The sequence below is a fragment of the Numida meleagris genome, chromosome 2 (genome assembly GCF_002078875.1).
Source record: "Numida meleagris isolate 19003 breed g44 Domestic line chromosome 2, NumMel1.0, whole genome shotgun sequence".
In the NCBI taxonomy this organism is placed as follows: Eukaryota; Metazoa; Chordata; class Aves; order Galliformes; family Numididae; genus Numida; species Numida meleagris.
The window spans coordinates 22,323,306-22,340,456 of NC_034410.1; the positions used below are offsets into that span (position 1 = coordinate 22,323,306).

The 17,151-nt window shown below is 42.1% G+C and overlaps 1 protein-coding gene across 3 annotated transcripts; it reads right to left on the bottom strand.

The window, feature by feature from the left end:
• Positions 14 to 14,392, bottom strand: LOC110395074 (1-aminocyclopropane-1-carboxylate synthase-like protein 1). 3 transcript variants are annotated; one of them, XM_021389158.1, is made up of 15 exons: positions 14,213 to 14,392; positions 14,073 to 14,132; positions 12,759 to 12,829; positions 11,905 to 11,974; positions 11,192 to 11,258; positions 9,558 to 9,655; positions 9,310 to 9,387; positions 6,481 to 6,581; positions 5,982 to 6,068; positions 5,076 to 5,168; positions 4,730 to 4,775; positions 2,808 to 2,949; positions 2,573 to 2,715; positions 2,266 to 2,419; positions 14 to 1,610 (listed from the first exon to the last, which is right to left on the bottom strand). In XM_021389158.1, exons 1-15 carry the CDS (start codon positions 14,354 to 14,356, stop codon positions 1,441 to 1,443), a joined length of 1,524 nt encoding a protein of 507 aa, XP_021244833.1. In that variant the 5' UTR covers positions 14,357 to 14,392; the 3' UTR covers positions 14 to 1,440. The 3 variants fall into 3 exon arrangements, with proteins under 3 accessions (XP_021244833.1, XP_021244834.1, XP_021244835.1); XM_021389159.1 differs by lacking the exon at positions 5,076 to 5,168; XM_021389160.1 differs by having other exon boundaries at positions 12,759 to 12,897; positions 14,073 to 14,349.

The following is a 17,151-nucleotide window of genomic DNA, read 5'->3' on the forward strand; positions in this document are numbered from 1 at the left end:
ACTGCATCACCAATCAAGTTTGCATCCTCAAGTGTTTATTTGAATCTCACCTGCATTTATTTAAGGAATGAAGAAAAACTGCAGTCACAGTTAACAAAATTAAGCTTGGCTGAGGGCAAGTTGGATTTGAGTCAGGAGCATGCCCTGGCAGCCTCATTTGGACACAGCCTGGAGCCCAGCATCGCAGGTATCTTCTCCTCACTGTGCTTTGAGGTTTGGCCTCCATCTTTACAAGGCATGTTCTACATGGAACAAAGATGACATTTATTGCGGTTGCTGATATTGTGGATATACACAGTAGAACAGCCTTCCTAGAGGAACACTTCTATGAAAGACGGATGTGATGTGCCAAGCAGCAAAACTGTTGTGATTACACCAGTGATCCTTCTTATTGTATGATCCCCAGCACAGAGTCAAGTGATCACTGACAACAGAACTTCTTTATATTCGTTGATTCTCTCTCATCCTTGCAGTCACGCTTACCTTCATGGGGAGGACACGAATCTTTTTTGCAAAAAGCAGTGTCTTCACTGACAGTAACGACAACTTCTGTTGGTATGGATACAGAGAACTCATTTGGTATCTTTGCTACAGTAGCTTCATAACCTCTTGGCCTTTTACTCCCCTGAAGCAGTTTGTTAATTTTGCAACACTAGTTTTCACTCACCAAACCTAAGTAATGCAGCAAGTTGTGAACTAAGATGGCAAATACTTTAACAAACAAAAAACAGAACAACAACAAAATAAAAATCAACGAAGTTCCCTCCCAACTCTGTCACATCACCGTACATTATAGATTTCTGAGGCTATATTGTTTTTAATGTATGAAAATATGATCCCAAATGCTGATAGTGTGCAGTGAATACAGGCACACAGAAATAATTTGTCAGGGAGCCTGGAAGCTCAAACTCTGAAATGCTTTCTCAGAAAGTCCTCACCAGCAAAGCACATACAGAAAGATATACATAATATTGTCAGATGCATACAATCCTGTGAATATACATTTTGCCAGCTACAAAAATTTAGCAAAACTTAAATATCACCTGATTCAGTACTTGCAGTCTTCTGATTAAAATATACACTCCATTACATATAGTAATCTGCATAATTTTACCGGCGTGTTCAAAATTTTATAGTCCCACATCAATGGATCCACAACCCAAGTATGTATGTAAGACATCTTGATTTTCACTGATGCTTAATACACTTCAAATTGAATGAAGCTGGAGGCAGTGCTTAACAGGGGCAAATTTCAGAATATCCAAGAGGTCCAATCTCCTCCAATTCCATTCAGCAGGTCCACTTGCAAGATTAGAAATGCCAAGTGACAGCAAAGTGAGACTGTTCTGCAACGTTACAGCCAAAAATACTTAAGTCATGTAATCCTTTAGTAAACATAAGCATGCTAAATTTCATCAGACATTAAATGCACAGATGGTTTTAAAAAACAAGTATATTTTTTAGCTGGGAAGCATCATCTTGTGGTGTATTTGAAGCTGTGCCAGAAGAATCTTTTTCTGGGCTGCATGAAGAGTTTGCAGTGGAAGATGCATTGCTTACAACTGGTTTGGCATCATCAGCATGCAACATTTCCTTAAGTCTCTCAATACCTATAAAATGGAAACAATATAGCTCAGTTCAAGCTTTTCTTCTCCAGTAGAAATGGTGAAAACAGAAGGGAAAAACTGATTGGACACATCTCTGCTTTTGGACAGTCCCAAAACTTGACTGAAGAAGGCCCTGAGCTCTGACTTAGCACCTGGCCCTGCTCTCAGCAGGAAGCTGAAGTAGTTGACCCAAGAATTCCCTCCCAACATAATTTTTTTTACCCTATACGCTCCCTTTACTTCACAAAAATCCCCTTTGCTAATTAATATATAGCGTTTGTTCAAGAATACATATTTTGGTGCATAAGGGATAGGTAAATTTTTCATATCCCACATATGAACCACATACAAATTAAGAGTGCTGTGGAATACCTGCATGATATAATGGGTAATTTTCAAGAAGAATAAGCAACTTCTGATAGAGAAAAGATAATTCTTAAGATGAAATTCTGCAAACTTGAAAGGTTTGACATAATCCAAGAGTAGTGCTCTGTAATATATGCTCTGGGCCAATCTGGTATTTCTTAGTTCATAAATGCGCTAATAATGCCCCACAAGCTGAGAGGGGATAGTTAGATTTGAACACATTATTTATAATATTATGTTTCCCAAAGCTTGCATACTACTACACCATGTATTAAAAGTAAAATCAACTTACATAAGTAAATCTTTTCTACGGAATCGGAGAAAACCAATCTAAACCATCCTGGCTCATAACAATAAAAAGCTTTTCCAGGACTAATCAGGAGTTTCTTATCAAGGAGCTTCTGCCATAGTTCAAGTTCAGCTTCAAATGTCTGTGATTTTAAGAACTAAAAAAGAAAATAAATTATTATTAAAGATTGATCAAATATACAAATTCAAAGGGTTTTCTACAACCTGATATTAACATGCGTAGCAACATGCACGAGTGATTTTTGCATTTTCAACTTCTACATTCCTGCTCTTTCAACGCTCTTACGTACTTTTCTGAAGTCTGCCCACACATAAAGTCCTCCTGAATTTCTGAGCACAGGTATTCCAATGTCTGCAAGTCCACCCACAAGAAGATTCTGTGCTTCCTTAAGTCTCTTCTTGTTGGTGGGAAAAAACACATTATCCAACCAATCTATCAAACCAAGACAAATAAAATTCTATTTTATTTCCACCTGTGATGGAAAAAACAAAACAACTCGATAGAACATTTCTCGTGAGGCTGACCTCTGTCCTTAAGGAATTGACAGAGAACATGCTGAACAGGTCCAGGACAGCTGTGGAAGACAGCTAGTTGATTCACAGCTTTCTGAATGTCATCATTTCTGGTGTACAGCACCCCAACTCTGATTCCACTCATACCGAAATCCTTGGAGGACAAAAAGAAGATGGAGAGGAGCAGTTTTTACTTTATGCTTGTGCTTTATCAAGCCACCAAGTTTAGAATCATTCTGATGTAAAGGAAAATAAATCTCAAAAAGGTATGTATGTTACCACATCAGCAGTTTGATCAAATACATTTTCCTACCCTACAAAAATAATATTTGATAACACAGTAAAACATGTGATAGTAGAGTCAGACACCAGAACGGGCTGCCCAGGGAGGTGGTGGAGTCACTGTCCCTGGAAGTGTTCAAGAAATGTTCAGACGTTGTACTGAGGGACATGGTTGAGTGGAAAATATTGGTGAGAGGTGGATGGTTGGACTGGATGATCTTGGAGGTCTTTTCCAGCCTTGGTGATTCTGTGACTATATGACAAAGAATAAAATAATATTGAGAACAGATGAATAACTACAAAAAATAAATTCAGAATTGCCAACAGTATCTACTGAAGTCCATGTTCTGCAGCAGCTACTGGTCAGAAGCATTTCCGACAGCTATGTAAGTATGCAATAGCAGATACACGTTAAACTTTCACTGAGTCCTTACGCAGGGAGCCACATGGTTCAGTGCTCAAGACATGAAATCCTGAATTCTATTATCGCAAGTCACCAACTTGATGGAAAGCAACATCTATCAGTGTAGTTATCAGCATATCTTTTGCATCATTACTGATTAAAAAATTCTTAATATTAATGAATCAAGCCTTTAGCTCCTCATTGAGCAGAATTTACATTAACAGCAAGGAAGTAATTAGCCACGCAGGGAATGAAAGACCAAGACCAAGAAATTTAGGATAAAAAGTATCAAGTAATATCAAAATTAAAAATACTGACCTACTGTGCCATTTCTAGGGTCATTTTATGTACAATGCAGGGACTGCTCCATCCCCAAACAAACAAAAACAGACAGTCTAATGCCCACTCAATAAAGTATCAAATTAATCTCCCTAACAGGAGATACAAGATTATGTGCAGAACATCAAATGTTCACCTTCATCATTAAATCTTTGAAAACATTCTCCACGCCAAATTGGAGGTGTCATTTATCCAAGTCTGAAAGGACTGCAGAACAAACAACTGGCTGCAGAAATTTTTGCTCATTACATAAACTGGAAACATCTAACTTATCTTCTGGAGTACACTTGGCCAAACGGAGTCCCCAGAATGGCAGGAAACAACCAGTAACTTCTAAACAACTGTGTGACAGGAGAGGAGGAGGAAGTGGAATGATGGGGAAGGAGAAGGTGAAGGGAACATGTTGGCAAAGCAGCACAAAATAACACAACCCGCTTATTAAGAGCAGTGTAGAACTTTTAACTCAGTTTTGAAGCTTTTTTGTGTTTCTCAGATAAACTAGTAATATTTTGTGTACCTTTAGTTATAGGCAAGAATAATGAAAGACAGACCAATGGCTTTGCCAAGGTTGTTTTGGAGTCCTGGAACTGAAAACAGGCTTGGCTCATAACCTTAGCAGTCCCCATTATAACCCATTATACTCCCATTCCAAGCAGCCATCAGTTTACTGTTCTCTCCAAGAGAAGAAAAGGCAAAATGCTGCAGATCTGAAGTGTGCTTATATGCTTAATCTTCCACAATATTTTCCCCCAGCAAATGTAGCAACAATGCCTGTATAAATATGCATTAATGGTTTCTGTTAAGCAGATCCCAAATTAAACTCCTATCTATAATGCAAATTATGTCAGAATAGTTCAGCTAAGTTTTGTGGTAAAATATCTTAAAACACAAAGATAATATTTTGACTTACCTTGCTAAAACCCCACATAAAATGTGTTCGTGCTGGATCTGGTAAACTGAATGAGAAAAGAGGAAGCGAAGAATTGTTGCAATAGAAGAACAAGTTGTGCAGGCTTACAAAAATGATTAAATATGTAAAATTATAATTCATTTTCAGTGAAATCAGCATATAACCTTTTCAAGTGGCAAGGATTTTTTTAGACAACTTGTAACAAAATACATGTAGTATCCTAGGACACTGATCTCTTAAATGCTGAGGCACAGACTTAGAAAATAACAGAAAAGGATTTCCAGTAGGATATAATAGACCAGTTAATTTCCCAGATTCCCACTGCATAGTCAGCAGTTGCACCTACATTAGCACAAATGCAGTATTTCTGTAAGTGATGCAAAATGGCTCTTGTACTTGATAGAGAACAACTCTTTGCTCCACTCTGCTGCATTTCAGGCTGGGGAAGGGAGAGGTGGACATTTCAGGTCAAGTATTTACACGGTGTGATACAATCAAACAGAATAGTCCTTAGTAGACTACTGAAGATGATGTTATTTTCTCCTTTGCGTAACTTTGTGTAAACAGGACTAAGCCTGGAAATTTCCACCTTCAGCCTAATGAAGCTGGGTGAACTTTCACAGTACCAACAGCATTTTTTCAGGCTTTATTTATAGTTTGTGAGCTCGTGTGGTTGAGGCAATACCCAGTAGCTCACTGCTTGGTTGTACTTGGATGGACTTGGAAATTTCCTATCAGCAAGAGATTTATGCAGTTAACACAACCACATACTTTTGGAGAAAGAAGGTCTATTGGTCAGATACCAATAGGTTTAAGCATTCTTAAAGAATTTACTCTTTCCATCACCTGCCAGAGAAATGAAGAGCCCAATAGCATACTAGTCAGGAAGGAGACTCATTGTAGCAGGTAACTTGCACGGCTTTAGGAAATTCATGATCATTAAAATGAGAACCTTGTGCTCAGATCAGGAAACAACAATAAAAATGCAAAATGGCAAAATGAAGGGCTCTGTCAATTTTTGATTACTATTACTATGCCATGCACATTAGCTATAACCAAGAGATCTGTTCAGGTCAGTCTAGGAGGCTCTCTTGTATTAACAAGTCTCATAGATGCAAAAACTTGGCTATGAGTTAGTTGGAAATGTACTAGTTATACTAGCTCAACAGAAGATTTTTTTAAAAAAGGCACAGTTTCCATTTTGGATTAAATATCTTGAGTATCTTAACCCATGCTAAGAAATCACACTTACCTATCTAAGCTAAGAACACTGGTGAAGGTGATATCATCATAAACAGACAGCATGTAGATTTCATCCATTATTACATGCAATTCATGTCTATGTACAAAAAAATACAGGCATTTTATCATACTTAAAATTAATTTATTTGCATATGTATATTTATATATAATCTTAACTACTGACAAGGCAAAGCACCCATAAGCATGCCTACTTGCTATTATATTCACCATTTTGATTTCACACATGGAAGTCAGATTTTTTTTTAAATAATCCCAACAGTCTTTCATTTCAAAACAAATTGTTGGATCCCAGAGAAAGCAATTCATTCTCGTGCTTCCAGAAAAGACAAGCACGAAGGGTAGTTACACAAAAGCCATGCTCAAATCCCTGCATGCCAGCTCCTCAGAACATGCACAAAGGACAGGAGATCAATAAAGGTGATTTTAATTCATCGCTATATCGCATAATGGAAAACTGAATACCAATCAAATAGCGCCAGTGCTCAAACCTGTGTGCAAACTCAAGGCATTCCTTCAGTAACTGCTCTGGGTAAATGTCCCCTAGGGGGTTGTTAGGGTTGATGAGGACTAATACTCTCACTCTGATGTCCTGAAAAAAGAGAAACCAGCAGTGGGAGACAGCAGTGACACCAAACTGAAGTTGGAGGATGCAGCAAGAGTGGATCATTCCCTTCCATGGAAAGTAGGCTTTTGGAAATCACTGAATTACACCTGTTATCATTAGCATGCAAAACTAAACTGCAGATTTTGTTTCATTATGTATCCAATGAAACGCCAAGATCACACCAAAAGGTTTGTTACTGAATGAAAATCGGGTTAATGCTCATTCAAAACACCCACTGATCCCAACAGGCAAGATCATGATGTTGCAGGGATTAACAATGGTCCTACAGATACATTTCCAAACAAATTCACCAAGGCTGAGCAAAGTTACTGTGGATAAATATTAAGAAAGCTGAACAGAATCGGACTTGGGCATCCAAAATCCTGCCAAGTAATTAATGTTTCAGTGTTGCCCTGTTCTTTGAACCAATAATCGAGCCTGCAGGAGCCGAAGACTGAGAATTGAATTACGTGTGTACTGTGTGCAGAGCAGCCAGTCTTGGGCAAACCATTATTTTTTTAGTTATATTTATCAACAGTGCAGAATTTATTTCATGGAAATTCTCTCTTCACAGAAGCTAAAATTTGTATTCAATTATGAGAGATTGTAAACGTTCTACTGTGCAATAAGAAGAGTGCCACTTGATCGGAAATTAGATTACAAGTACAAACATAAAGAATTGCCTTAACACTACAGGAATTTTTCAGAAAATCTATTTCTGATTTGCTAAAAATGACTGATGTATACTAACATAAGCTGCATACAGCAAATATAATTTGATTGTAAGCATTCAAATAGTTAATGGCTGCAGCAGAAACTTCCAAGATTTCATGAAGTCTTCGAAGACTTCAAATGCACTAACATGAAGAATTACATTATTACTTCATGTCTGGAATAAACTTAAATCAGTACTTTTTGTTTCAGCACATTTAAGTTCTAGAAAAATGGACACGTTGCATGTTCTCAGTCCATCCTAACCTCCTCTGAAGGAGATGAATTGCATTAAGCATCTCCAGAGGAACTCCAGGAAACTAAATTAGGTGGAAGGACTGACATGTGCTTTCTCCTTCATATGCAATTTGTATAAACCTTAATGGTTATTGTGAGCAAGAGCTGAACAAGAAAGTGCTTCCAGCCTATTGCCTTTGAGTCCAAACAGTAAAAAAAATTCATGGGAAACAAGATGCAATTACTAAGCCCAAAGCACTTTCCCACCAGCACCCTTTGCATGGAGAGCGTGCTTGGCGTATCTGACTTGTGACACATATTAAGCAGAAGATGCTGAGGCATTCATATTCACGGGAGCAGCTGCTGAGGGATGGCAGACTCACAGCTGCTCTTCTAGTCTAGCTCTTCCAGCTGCTTATTGCTTTGCATGTATCCAAACAGATGTTTGTGATGCTATTTACGAGACCACTTTCTGCTCTAGGATGACACACCTGTGCCCTGTGACCCCACACCTCATCCGGGCAGCCCATGCCACACGAGCACGGTGCTCACACCCTGCCCTATGAGGAGGAATGGTGGGCAGCTGCACACTCTGTCCCACACAGACTGGCAGAGGCACAGGCTGATGACTCAGACGTACAGATGGTGTCTAAACATGGGAACTGTGCTGATGAAGCAGCTGGGTAATTAGGAGAGCTTTGACATGTCTTACATTATAAAAAAGCTATGCATACATTCATGTGTATGCAAAATATCCACTTTTTTAATACGTGAGCTTACTTACAATTGACTTTTGTAAGTGACCCTACTTGTACCTACCTGTATTATCTGTTGTTAAACCTCATTTTCCATCCCTGAAAAGGACGTAACAAATCCGTCTCACTCTCCTGAAACACCACTACCCTCACCACCACATCTTTGATAAAATGTGTTACTACTCATCCCATGCTTACTCTGCTGGACCCTATCAACGAAGAGCACAAAGGCTGAGTGCATTTATAGTTTTCCAAGAAGTTTGTGGACTATAAATACCAAGACACTAAGAATAGGAAACATTTGATCCTGAAACACTGGTGAGCACTGTTTTGTGGGCACTCAAAAAACCAAGCATTTCTGTAAAGAAAAACAGTTCCAAAGAAAAAGAAGAAGAAAAAATTGTATTTAACAATATGTCAAAAAATATCCCCGTTTACACAATCCTGATCAGAATAAAATGACTAAAAATGCTAAGAATTTTGATCTAATGTTATCTCCTAAACTCTGGAAAAATTATATATTTTCCAAGGAGCCTTCCTAGTGGAAGAAAAGTCCTGTGCCAAACCCCCTGACCCCACCAAGCTCCCAGTGATGTTGTGGTACAGCATATTCTGTCCTCCTTGCACCAGAAGAGCCCTCCTCTGAAGCACATTCAACAAGTTTCTTCAATTAACTGCATGGGTCATTACAGTAACATAGTCTCTCTTTTTAGGGCTGGAACAACAGCTTCTTTACTACACTTTGAGTTCCATTGGAACCTACCAAGCAAGAGACTTGGTCTCGAAAGACAAATTAAGATCTGTGCATAAAACAGAGCCAGAAGTTTCTCTGTATTTTGCTATAATGCCTAGATTACAGAAATAAATGCAATGCCTGCTGCTAGAGCAGGTCCCACCCTGCTCCAGAATATCTGCACGGATGAAGATATGAAAATGGTTTGATACTGAGAACACACACGACTTAAAAAAATAAGGAAAATCTGAAAATCAGAAGTCACAGTTACTGCTACCTGCTTTTTAGCTCTCTGTAGTGCAGCTTCTAATTTTTCAACTGTTAACTGGAAAGGGCGACTTTCTTCGTTAGTCACCTACAGGAGGAAAACAATCAGCGTGAACAAAGGAGGAGGAAACACTCCCACCCAGTGAAAAACATACTCGATACTGGCTCTTAAATAAGCTAAACAAACTAAAGTTTCTGATGACACTGCTTCAAGGAGGGAAGTATTCTGCTAAAGCATACAAACAGCTCAGTCTTTACCTCACTGGACAAGGGCACGTGCACAGGCTGCAGTCCACCATATAGCCACATTTTTGAATTTATGCCACCATAGTGAGGAGCTGGAATAAGATATCCATCTGAAAGTATCAAAAAATGAAATTAAAGTTTCTCATGAGGAATTGCTTTGTTAAGACACCAGTGAACTAAACTGACAGTCTAGGAATCTGACATATGATTTACTCTTGAAGTGTCCACTGTGGCCTCAACCAATACTCAAATCAAGCTGAAAATTTAGCGCTTGTCAGCCAACCTGAATTCTTTTCCAATTTTCTTCCTTAGCATTTTCAATAGATGTGTATCAAGTCATATGAGTCGTATAAGTAGAAGGGAATGGACATAGTCAACTCACTGTGTTGCTTATTCTAACAAAATAATGAGAAATAACTGTCTTGCTCACAACATTTTGTTAATGCTCTCTTAATTTTTCATCAGGAACTACTGCAAACCTTAACTACTTCTTCCTGGCTGCCAAAGCACTATATTGCAGCAAGGAATCCTGCAGCACTGTGGAACTTCTTTCCCTCCCTCCTGCTTTTTCATTTCTGTGAGAAGCCCCAGGTTGGTGTTTCCCTGCAAATACCACAGAAGAAAACCCATGTGACAGATTTTCAGAGACGACAGAAGGGGAGAAAGGAGCTTGTCAGTCTTCAGGCAAAAGAGTTTCTGTTAAAGCTTTGTAAATGCAACAAAACCTGAACATATTAAAGCAGGACACGGGTATGAGTAGTAAACATTTTCTTTACCATTTTAAACAAAACTCACTGGTTTCACAGCTTCTTTACCACCATGTGCTGAAGTCATCCTGCTCACCTTCCCACTTTGATGGGTGCTCATGGATGTTGCCCACACCTACTCTGGGAATTCCCTTGGCTAGGATCCCTCTCTTGCTGCAGATCCATTCCCTTTTCCCAAATTCCTTCCGCATGCTTTCCTTGCCCAGTTAGCCAACTCTTCTCTGGGTCCCTGATTTCACCCCAGTCCACTTCCTTGTGTGCTCTGTGGTTCCCACCTCTTCTTCTCACCACTCTTCAAAATACACTTTGCATTTTCTTGATATCCTTTCTCTTCCGATACTGCTCTTCTCAAAAAACCTATAGACTGTGTTCCAGAAAGCAGCTGACCTGCTGATACCTCAAATATTTTCCAACCTTCTAGAAATAATTGGAGGCATTAGTTCAAAGATACTTTGCCAGGAACAAAGAGATGCTATGTCCATCCTCTATGCTTCATTCAGGCAGTTATAAAGAAAGCAAGCTGTCATTTAGACACAATACTATCACGTTCAATTTTAACTTGTAAATAGAATCACAGAATTATAGAATTGTTTGAGTTGGAAGGGACCCTTAAAGGTCATCTGCTCTAACTCCCCTGAAATGAACAGGGACACCTACACTAGATCAGGTGCTCAGAGCCCTGCCCAGTCTGACCTTGAATGTCTCCAGGGGCATCCACCACCTCTCTGGGCAACCTGTGCCAGTGCCTCACCACCCTCACTGTAAAAAACTTTCTCCTTATATATCCAGTCTAACTCTCCCCCCCTTTTAGTTTGAAACCATTCTCCCCATAGCACTGACAAATGCTTTCAAGCAAAAAGCATTCAGGTTTTTACTCACCACCAGGGTCACATAGCACAGTTGACAGAGTGGCAAAAACAGCACAGCAGCCATTCATGACAGTGATCTGAAAAAAGCAGAACAAATGTTCCTTACCAGAAATATCAGCACCTCTATGGTTTAAATTCAAAACACAAGAATGAAGAAGACACACTACTACACCTATCATACAAAGTGCATGTTACCCGTTGACCCCTTTTTCAAATGGAAAATTAACACTACTGAGACTTCTGTAGATCACTGCATATAGAAACACAGAACATCCCAAGTTGGAAGGGACACACAAGGATCATCGAATCCAGCTCCTGGCTCCACACTGCACCGCCCAAAAAATCAGACCGCATACCTGAGAGCACTGTCCCAATGCTCCTTCAACTCCAGCAGCCTGGGGCCATGCCCACTGCCCTGTGCAGCCTGTTCCATGCCCACTACCCTCTGGCGCAGACCCTTTCCCTGACCCCCACCTTCCCCTCCCCTGACACAGCTCCATGCCGTTCCCTCGGGCCCTGTCACTGTCACAGAGAGCAGAGCTCAGCGCTGCCGCTCTGCTCCCTGTGAGGAGCTGCAGCCGCCATGAGGCCTCCCCTCAGCTCCTCTGCTCTGGGCTGACATAGATCTCTCCTGTAGTATCCTGCTGACATTTGTGTTCAGATTTACTTATCTTTTATCAGTTTAAGAAAAAAAAAACTGCAGAGATAAAGCAGTTTTCTTACATGTTCTGGACTAAGTTCTTCTGCAGCTCTGGCATAGTCAGTCAGAAATCTTGCGATTTCTTCTCTGAAGCTAAAATACAGAATTAGAGTCAACTATGTAACTGCATATTTCTCAGAAGAAAAAGCACAAAAGACACATAGAAAAATGAAGTTTACAAAAAAAAAAAAAAAAGGAACAAACACACCATTCTGTTAGGAAAGCCTTGAAGATTTTTTACTTCCTACAGCTTAAACAATGTAATTTCCTCAGATACCCAGAGTGCTACATTTTGTGAGACACAAAGCACACAGAAGACATCTGCTGCCTTGAGCAGCAGTGGCTGTGACTCAGCTGTTATTTCTGCACAGTGGGAAAACAAGAAAATAAAGAAATTCATTTGAGCCTAAGTGGAATGTTTTTGGAGAGAGCACCAGGATGTGGGTACCAGCAGCAGTGGGACCAGGTGAATGACAGCTCTTTGGCTCCGGACCGGCTCCCAGGCCTGGGAAGGCCGCTCCGCCAATCCCCGGGAGCAGGACTCAGCCCCAGCAGCCCACAGGGCTCCTGTTCACCCCTCCCTAAGTCTGGGACGAGCCCCCCCAGGGGCAACGCACCCCCAGCTCTGAAGAAACATCCATACACACTCATGCTCCCAGCCAGACACCAGATCCTCGCCCTTTGGGTGTTTTTAGCACAGTAAGGAGGGGAAAAAAAAAAACAACGGAACAAAAAGCCAGGCAAGCAAAAGCATGCCCACGAGCAGCTGCCATTAACACACCCATCCTTCGGGCTCACCAGGAGAATGAAGCCACACATCGTGCCTCATGAGTGCGGAGTGCAAGCGGGGACAGAGAGGGGAAGATGAACTTCTCACCTCCTCGCACCCTGCGTGTCAGGGTACTGGAAGAGATCGGGCTCCAGACAGTTCATGTCAGGTCGTGCGAGCTAGTGAGACGAGAGAGAGACACTGTAGAACACGGAGTTCTTGGGAGCTTCCGCTGTGCTGTACCATGCTTTTTTGGTTTTAATTGTTCAATAATAATATGGCAATGGAGAATATAAAAAATAATGAGTTAAAGTTATATGATTTGCACTTCTCTTTTTTAAGATACTAGAAACAGCATTAAAACATCAAAACGAAGAAAAGGATGAAGGAATTTCTTACTGCTTTGCTCTATCATACAGTCGGTCCCACATGGAGGAGAAGCAGGTCAGCTGCTCACAAAACCACTGCTGAGATGTATCAAAGCCCAAACAATTCCTTCCAAATTGATGGCGTCAGATGTTAACGCCAACCTTGATGAGCTTCTCAACCAGCAGAAATAACATGCTATGTGCTACTGAAGGAAAGCAGCTGCATTATCAGCAGTGGCTTTTTTGCCCTCAGCACAGGTGTCCCTCCGCAAACTGCCTGATATTCACTGCGGCACCGATGTTGGTTTATTCCAATAGCAATCTCCTCTCTGGTTGCCAGCCCTGCCGACACCTCAGCCGAGCTGGACGCTGGCTTTGTGCACGGTCCTCCCGCACCAGCACCACAAAGGCGCCAGCAGCCGCACTGGTACAAATCATCCCTGCACGCAAGGAACACAGGAGGTAATGTGCTCCCCACAGAAGGTCTGGCCATGAGGTCCCAGTTTGCCAGCACCTGATCCAGAACGTCTTGCTTTCAAGCAGATAAATCAGAATTAACAGAGTGGGGAAAATACCTCTTTTAAAGAAGGTGCGAATTTCACACAGCTGCTCTCAGAGCCCAGCCCTTACTGCCGGGCACAGCGGTTTAAGTTCTAGGCTGTAGCATTAATTCTGCTCCAAGTCTGCATTCCGCACACGGAGCACTTTGCGGTCTGAGCTGTGGCTCTGCCAGCAGATGTGGGGGCCCCTCATTAGGGCACCGAACACACGGCCCTTGCAGGAACAGAGTTCTGTCAGCGAAAAGAGAGCGCCTTCAGTTCACTGTGAACGAAGCTTAAGCAAAACCAAATTGGGGTTTTCAACCTGAGGCGAATTTTTTGTTATGTTACTTAGCAAACAGGACATCCACACAGTATATGGGACACGCATCCTTGCAAAAGTGGTTAGCACTATCAGCGGCCCTACAGGAGACTTTCTCCGTGTTAAACCGTTAACCCGGACGCGTTGCGATTGTCAGAAAACAGCAAAGCAGCCGGCAGGCCGCCACACTTACTCTCTCCTCTATCAAATCAAAGCACAGCCTGTTCTCGCTGGTCCCCAGGTTCACGATGCCCTGGAAGAGACGACACCGAGCCGCTGAGCCACAGCGGCATTGCGCCGGCTCCCCGCAGCCCCCGGGGCCGCCGCCCGCACCTCGGGGTTGCGCTCCCGGTCGAAGGGGTCGGCGACGTAGAGGGCGAAGCCCCCGTCCAGCAGCCCCGGCACGCCGCCGGCGATGCGGGCGCCGCGGGCAGACAGCGCCGGGCCGGGAGCCGCCGGGGAGCCGCCGCCGCTCATCCTCGGGCTGGGGCTCCGCGGCCAATGGCCCCGCCCCGGTGCTGCTTTCTGCTATCTGACCAAGGTCACGCTGTTCTAGTCGGGATTTTGGTTAACAGCGCTTTAATACAATGCTGGCGTGTTGTCAGGATAGTATGTACGTATCAAGAAATAACGTACCGAGTTTCCTGAAACTTGGCAATCACTAGGGACGTGGAGATTTGCGCTGAATTTTAACTGGTTCCTCTAGAAGACTCAAATACCTTCCTACAGAAAATGCCACCGAGCCCCAACCCTGGCCCTAAGGATGGTTCTGTTCCTGCTGTGCTTATGCTGGAATTGTATAATGCGTCGCTGACAGCATTTTGTGGGTGGTTTCAAATATTTTGCTCTTTATTCTACAGAGCTGTTGCTCTATGAAAGCAAAGGAGCTCACCCAGCAGCTGCACAGCCTGAATGATTTTTCATGTGCCAAACCCTGGCATCAGCATCCTCTTCTCAGCTGGGTCTCCCCCCAGCACACACCTGCCATACTGCATCCTTGCCCACGTCACTGCTGGAAAACCCTAGGGGCTGTTTTTACACTTCACTGCACACAGGAGCTCCACAATGACCTTTTCCCTGAGATCCCATTTGTCACGGAGTCATTTCAGCTAATTCTAGCTACTAACACCGAAGAGTTTGGGATACTGGTGTGGGACACCACTGCTAAAAGAGACAAAATCCATGCGTGTTATCTATCAGCTGCAGCTGATACCACCACTGCTGCATGATGTTACTGGAAGGCTCTGACCCAGAGCCCCACAAAAGCCCCGGGCTGCTCCGAGTGACCTGTCAGAGAGTGAATGCCCATGTGCCAAATGGCACAGACAAAGCTGAGTCAGGGCTCCGCTGTGCAGGGCTAATGCTGAAAATACCAGTGTAATCCCTGGAGGACGTTTCCTTCTTATTCTGCTCTGTCAAGTTCCTGCATTATTTATGTTCTTACGATCACTATCTTGACTTTCTGGACAGGCTCCCACGCTGCTGCATAACCACCACTGGAGCATGGAAGGTATTAAATGACAGTCAGATCCATATGTAATCAGACAGCATTGATTTCTTTTGCCCCAATGTTTACAGTAACCAGGAGTTATGAAATAAATTCGGCAACATAAAATAGCTTAGATTGACTATGATAAAGATGAACTATGTACGGCTTCATATATGTATACACACTCATAATCACACAGCTGTTGAGTAAGACAACTTGTGAAAGAATAAATTTGTGTAGTGAAAACTTTGTTTTGCAATTATATTTTAAAAGGTTTGCATTTGGGCTGGAAGAACTTGCTTTGCATCCTTGACGTCAGAAGAGGAGGAGGGAGAAACTCCCCATATGACATCAAGTGCAGATTGTTCCACACCAAAGCTTGTCTGGCCAAACTGAAATCCAGAATCTGTTTTAAGCCTAAACCACACGTCTACAATCTGCATTGTGCAGGCTGTTAACTGCCATGCTTAAAAAAACTGTTGAGCAGAGTTCTAGCTGGTGATGTCTATTACGAAACATTAACGAAATCTAAGCCTCAGCTCACACCTTTTAATTCCATTTCAAATGGTCCAGGAAGTCCTTACTTTTTTTTTCTCCAACTTGGAGATAGAAAAAGAAGTTTGATTCCTTAAGGGCTGAAAGTTATACAGTAAATACCTTGTGAATTTTTTTATTTTTATTTTTTTTACTGTCCAGCAGAAATTGTACTCCCAACAGAAACCAATTACTATTTAAGGCAGAAGAGCGTAACAATAAAAACCCCTGACACACTGGATGATATTTAATGCCCTGACTTGCAGAAAAGGAAGCCTGGCAGTTTTGATCACTAGGAATTACAAAATTCTCTCCATATTCAGACACCTGAGCCTTTCTGTAGAGTTAATTGCACTGACTAAAGCAGCCTGTAGCAGAATCAACTCACTGAGATCATCCTTTTCCAGTAAGCTGCTCTCGACATTCTGCTTTCACAAGCACCACCTGTCAGCGCACGCTGAAGCTCTCTGTCTTGGGCTTTGTGTCACACGTTGCCGGCAGACTCAGTCTGGAATTCTGGATCACTTCAAAACAGGTACATCTTCCAAAGCAGCACTTGAAGAATTCAGCAGCTACATACTTGTAAGAGGAAATTTCCCAATATGAATCGCTTTTGGAGTCCAAGGTGCCTAAGTGCTTTTTAAGAAGCATTCTGGGACAGTAGAGGGAATGGAATTCCTATTTGCAAAGCAAAAGTGTCCCTTGCACGTTAGAAACAAGATAAGTGCTCGCATCTATATTTATCACTCGTCTCTTCAGAAGTCCCTTGACTACAAGGAAATGCTGGCTGACTGCTGGGGAAAGGTCAGCGTCAGCTGGCAACGTCAATAAAAGCCAGGCATATCACAGAAGGGGTAATATTGCCCAGTGCCCCAAAGCGAGACAGGTATGAGAAGGCACATGACAGTAATTGCAGATAGAAAAATCAGTGTTCTCTAATTACCTCCCAGAGGTGAACAGAAGGGAAGGACGATCAGCAAAAAAGTGAGTGAGTAAAAGCCCCCAGCACTGGCAAAATGTTGTGAAAGGGTGGTAAGGACTCATAGCAAACATCTCTAGTACTTTTTCTTTCCAGCCCTTTCCTTTCCCCTGCTGTATGACCTCTTTATCTAGCTATCAGATCAGGAAGACAGCTCTTTAACAATCTCACCTTAAGAAAGTAGCTGTGAATGTAACCTGATGTAACATAGGAAAGCTTCCAAACATCAGAGATTTTTCAAGTCTCCAAGAAGACAGGGTTACAACGGTA

Coding starts and splice junctions, on each gene's coding strand:
- LOC110395074 (XM_021389158.1), bottom strand. CDS start 14,356: ATGAGCGGCGGCGGCTCCCCGGCGGCTCCCGGCCCGGCGCTGTCTGCC. Junction 9,388..9,557: donor ACGTGCCCTTGTCCAGTGAG/GTAAAGACTGAG, acceptor TTCCTCCTGTAG/GTGACTAACGAAGAAAGTCG. Junction 4,776..5,075: donor AATACTGCATTTGTGCTAAT/GTAGGTGCAACT, acceptor TTTCTCATTCAG/TTTACCAGATCCAGCACGAA.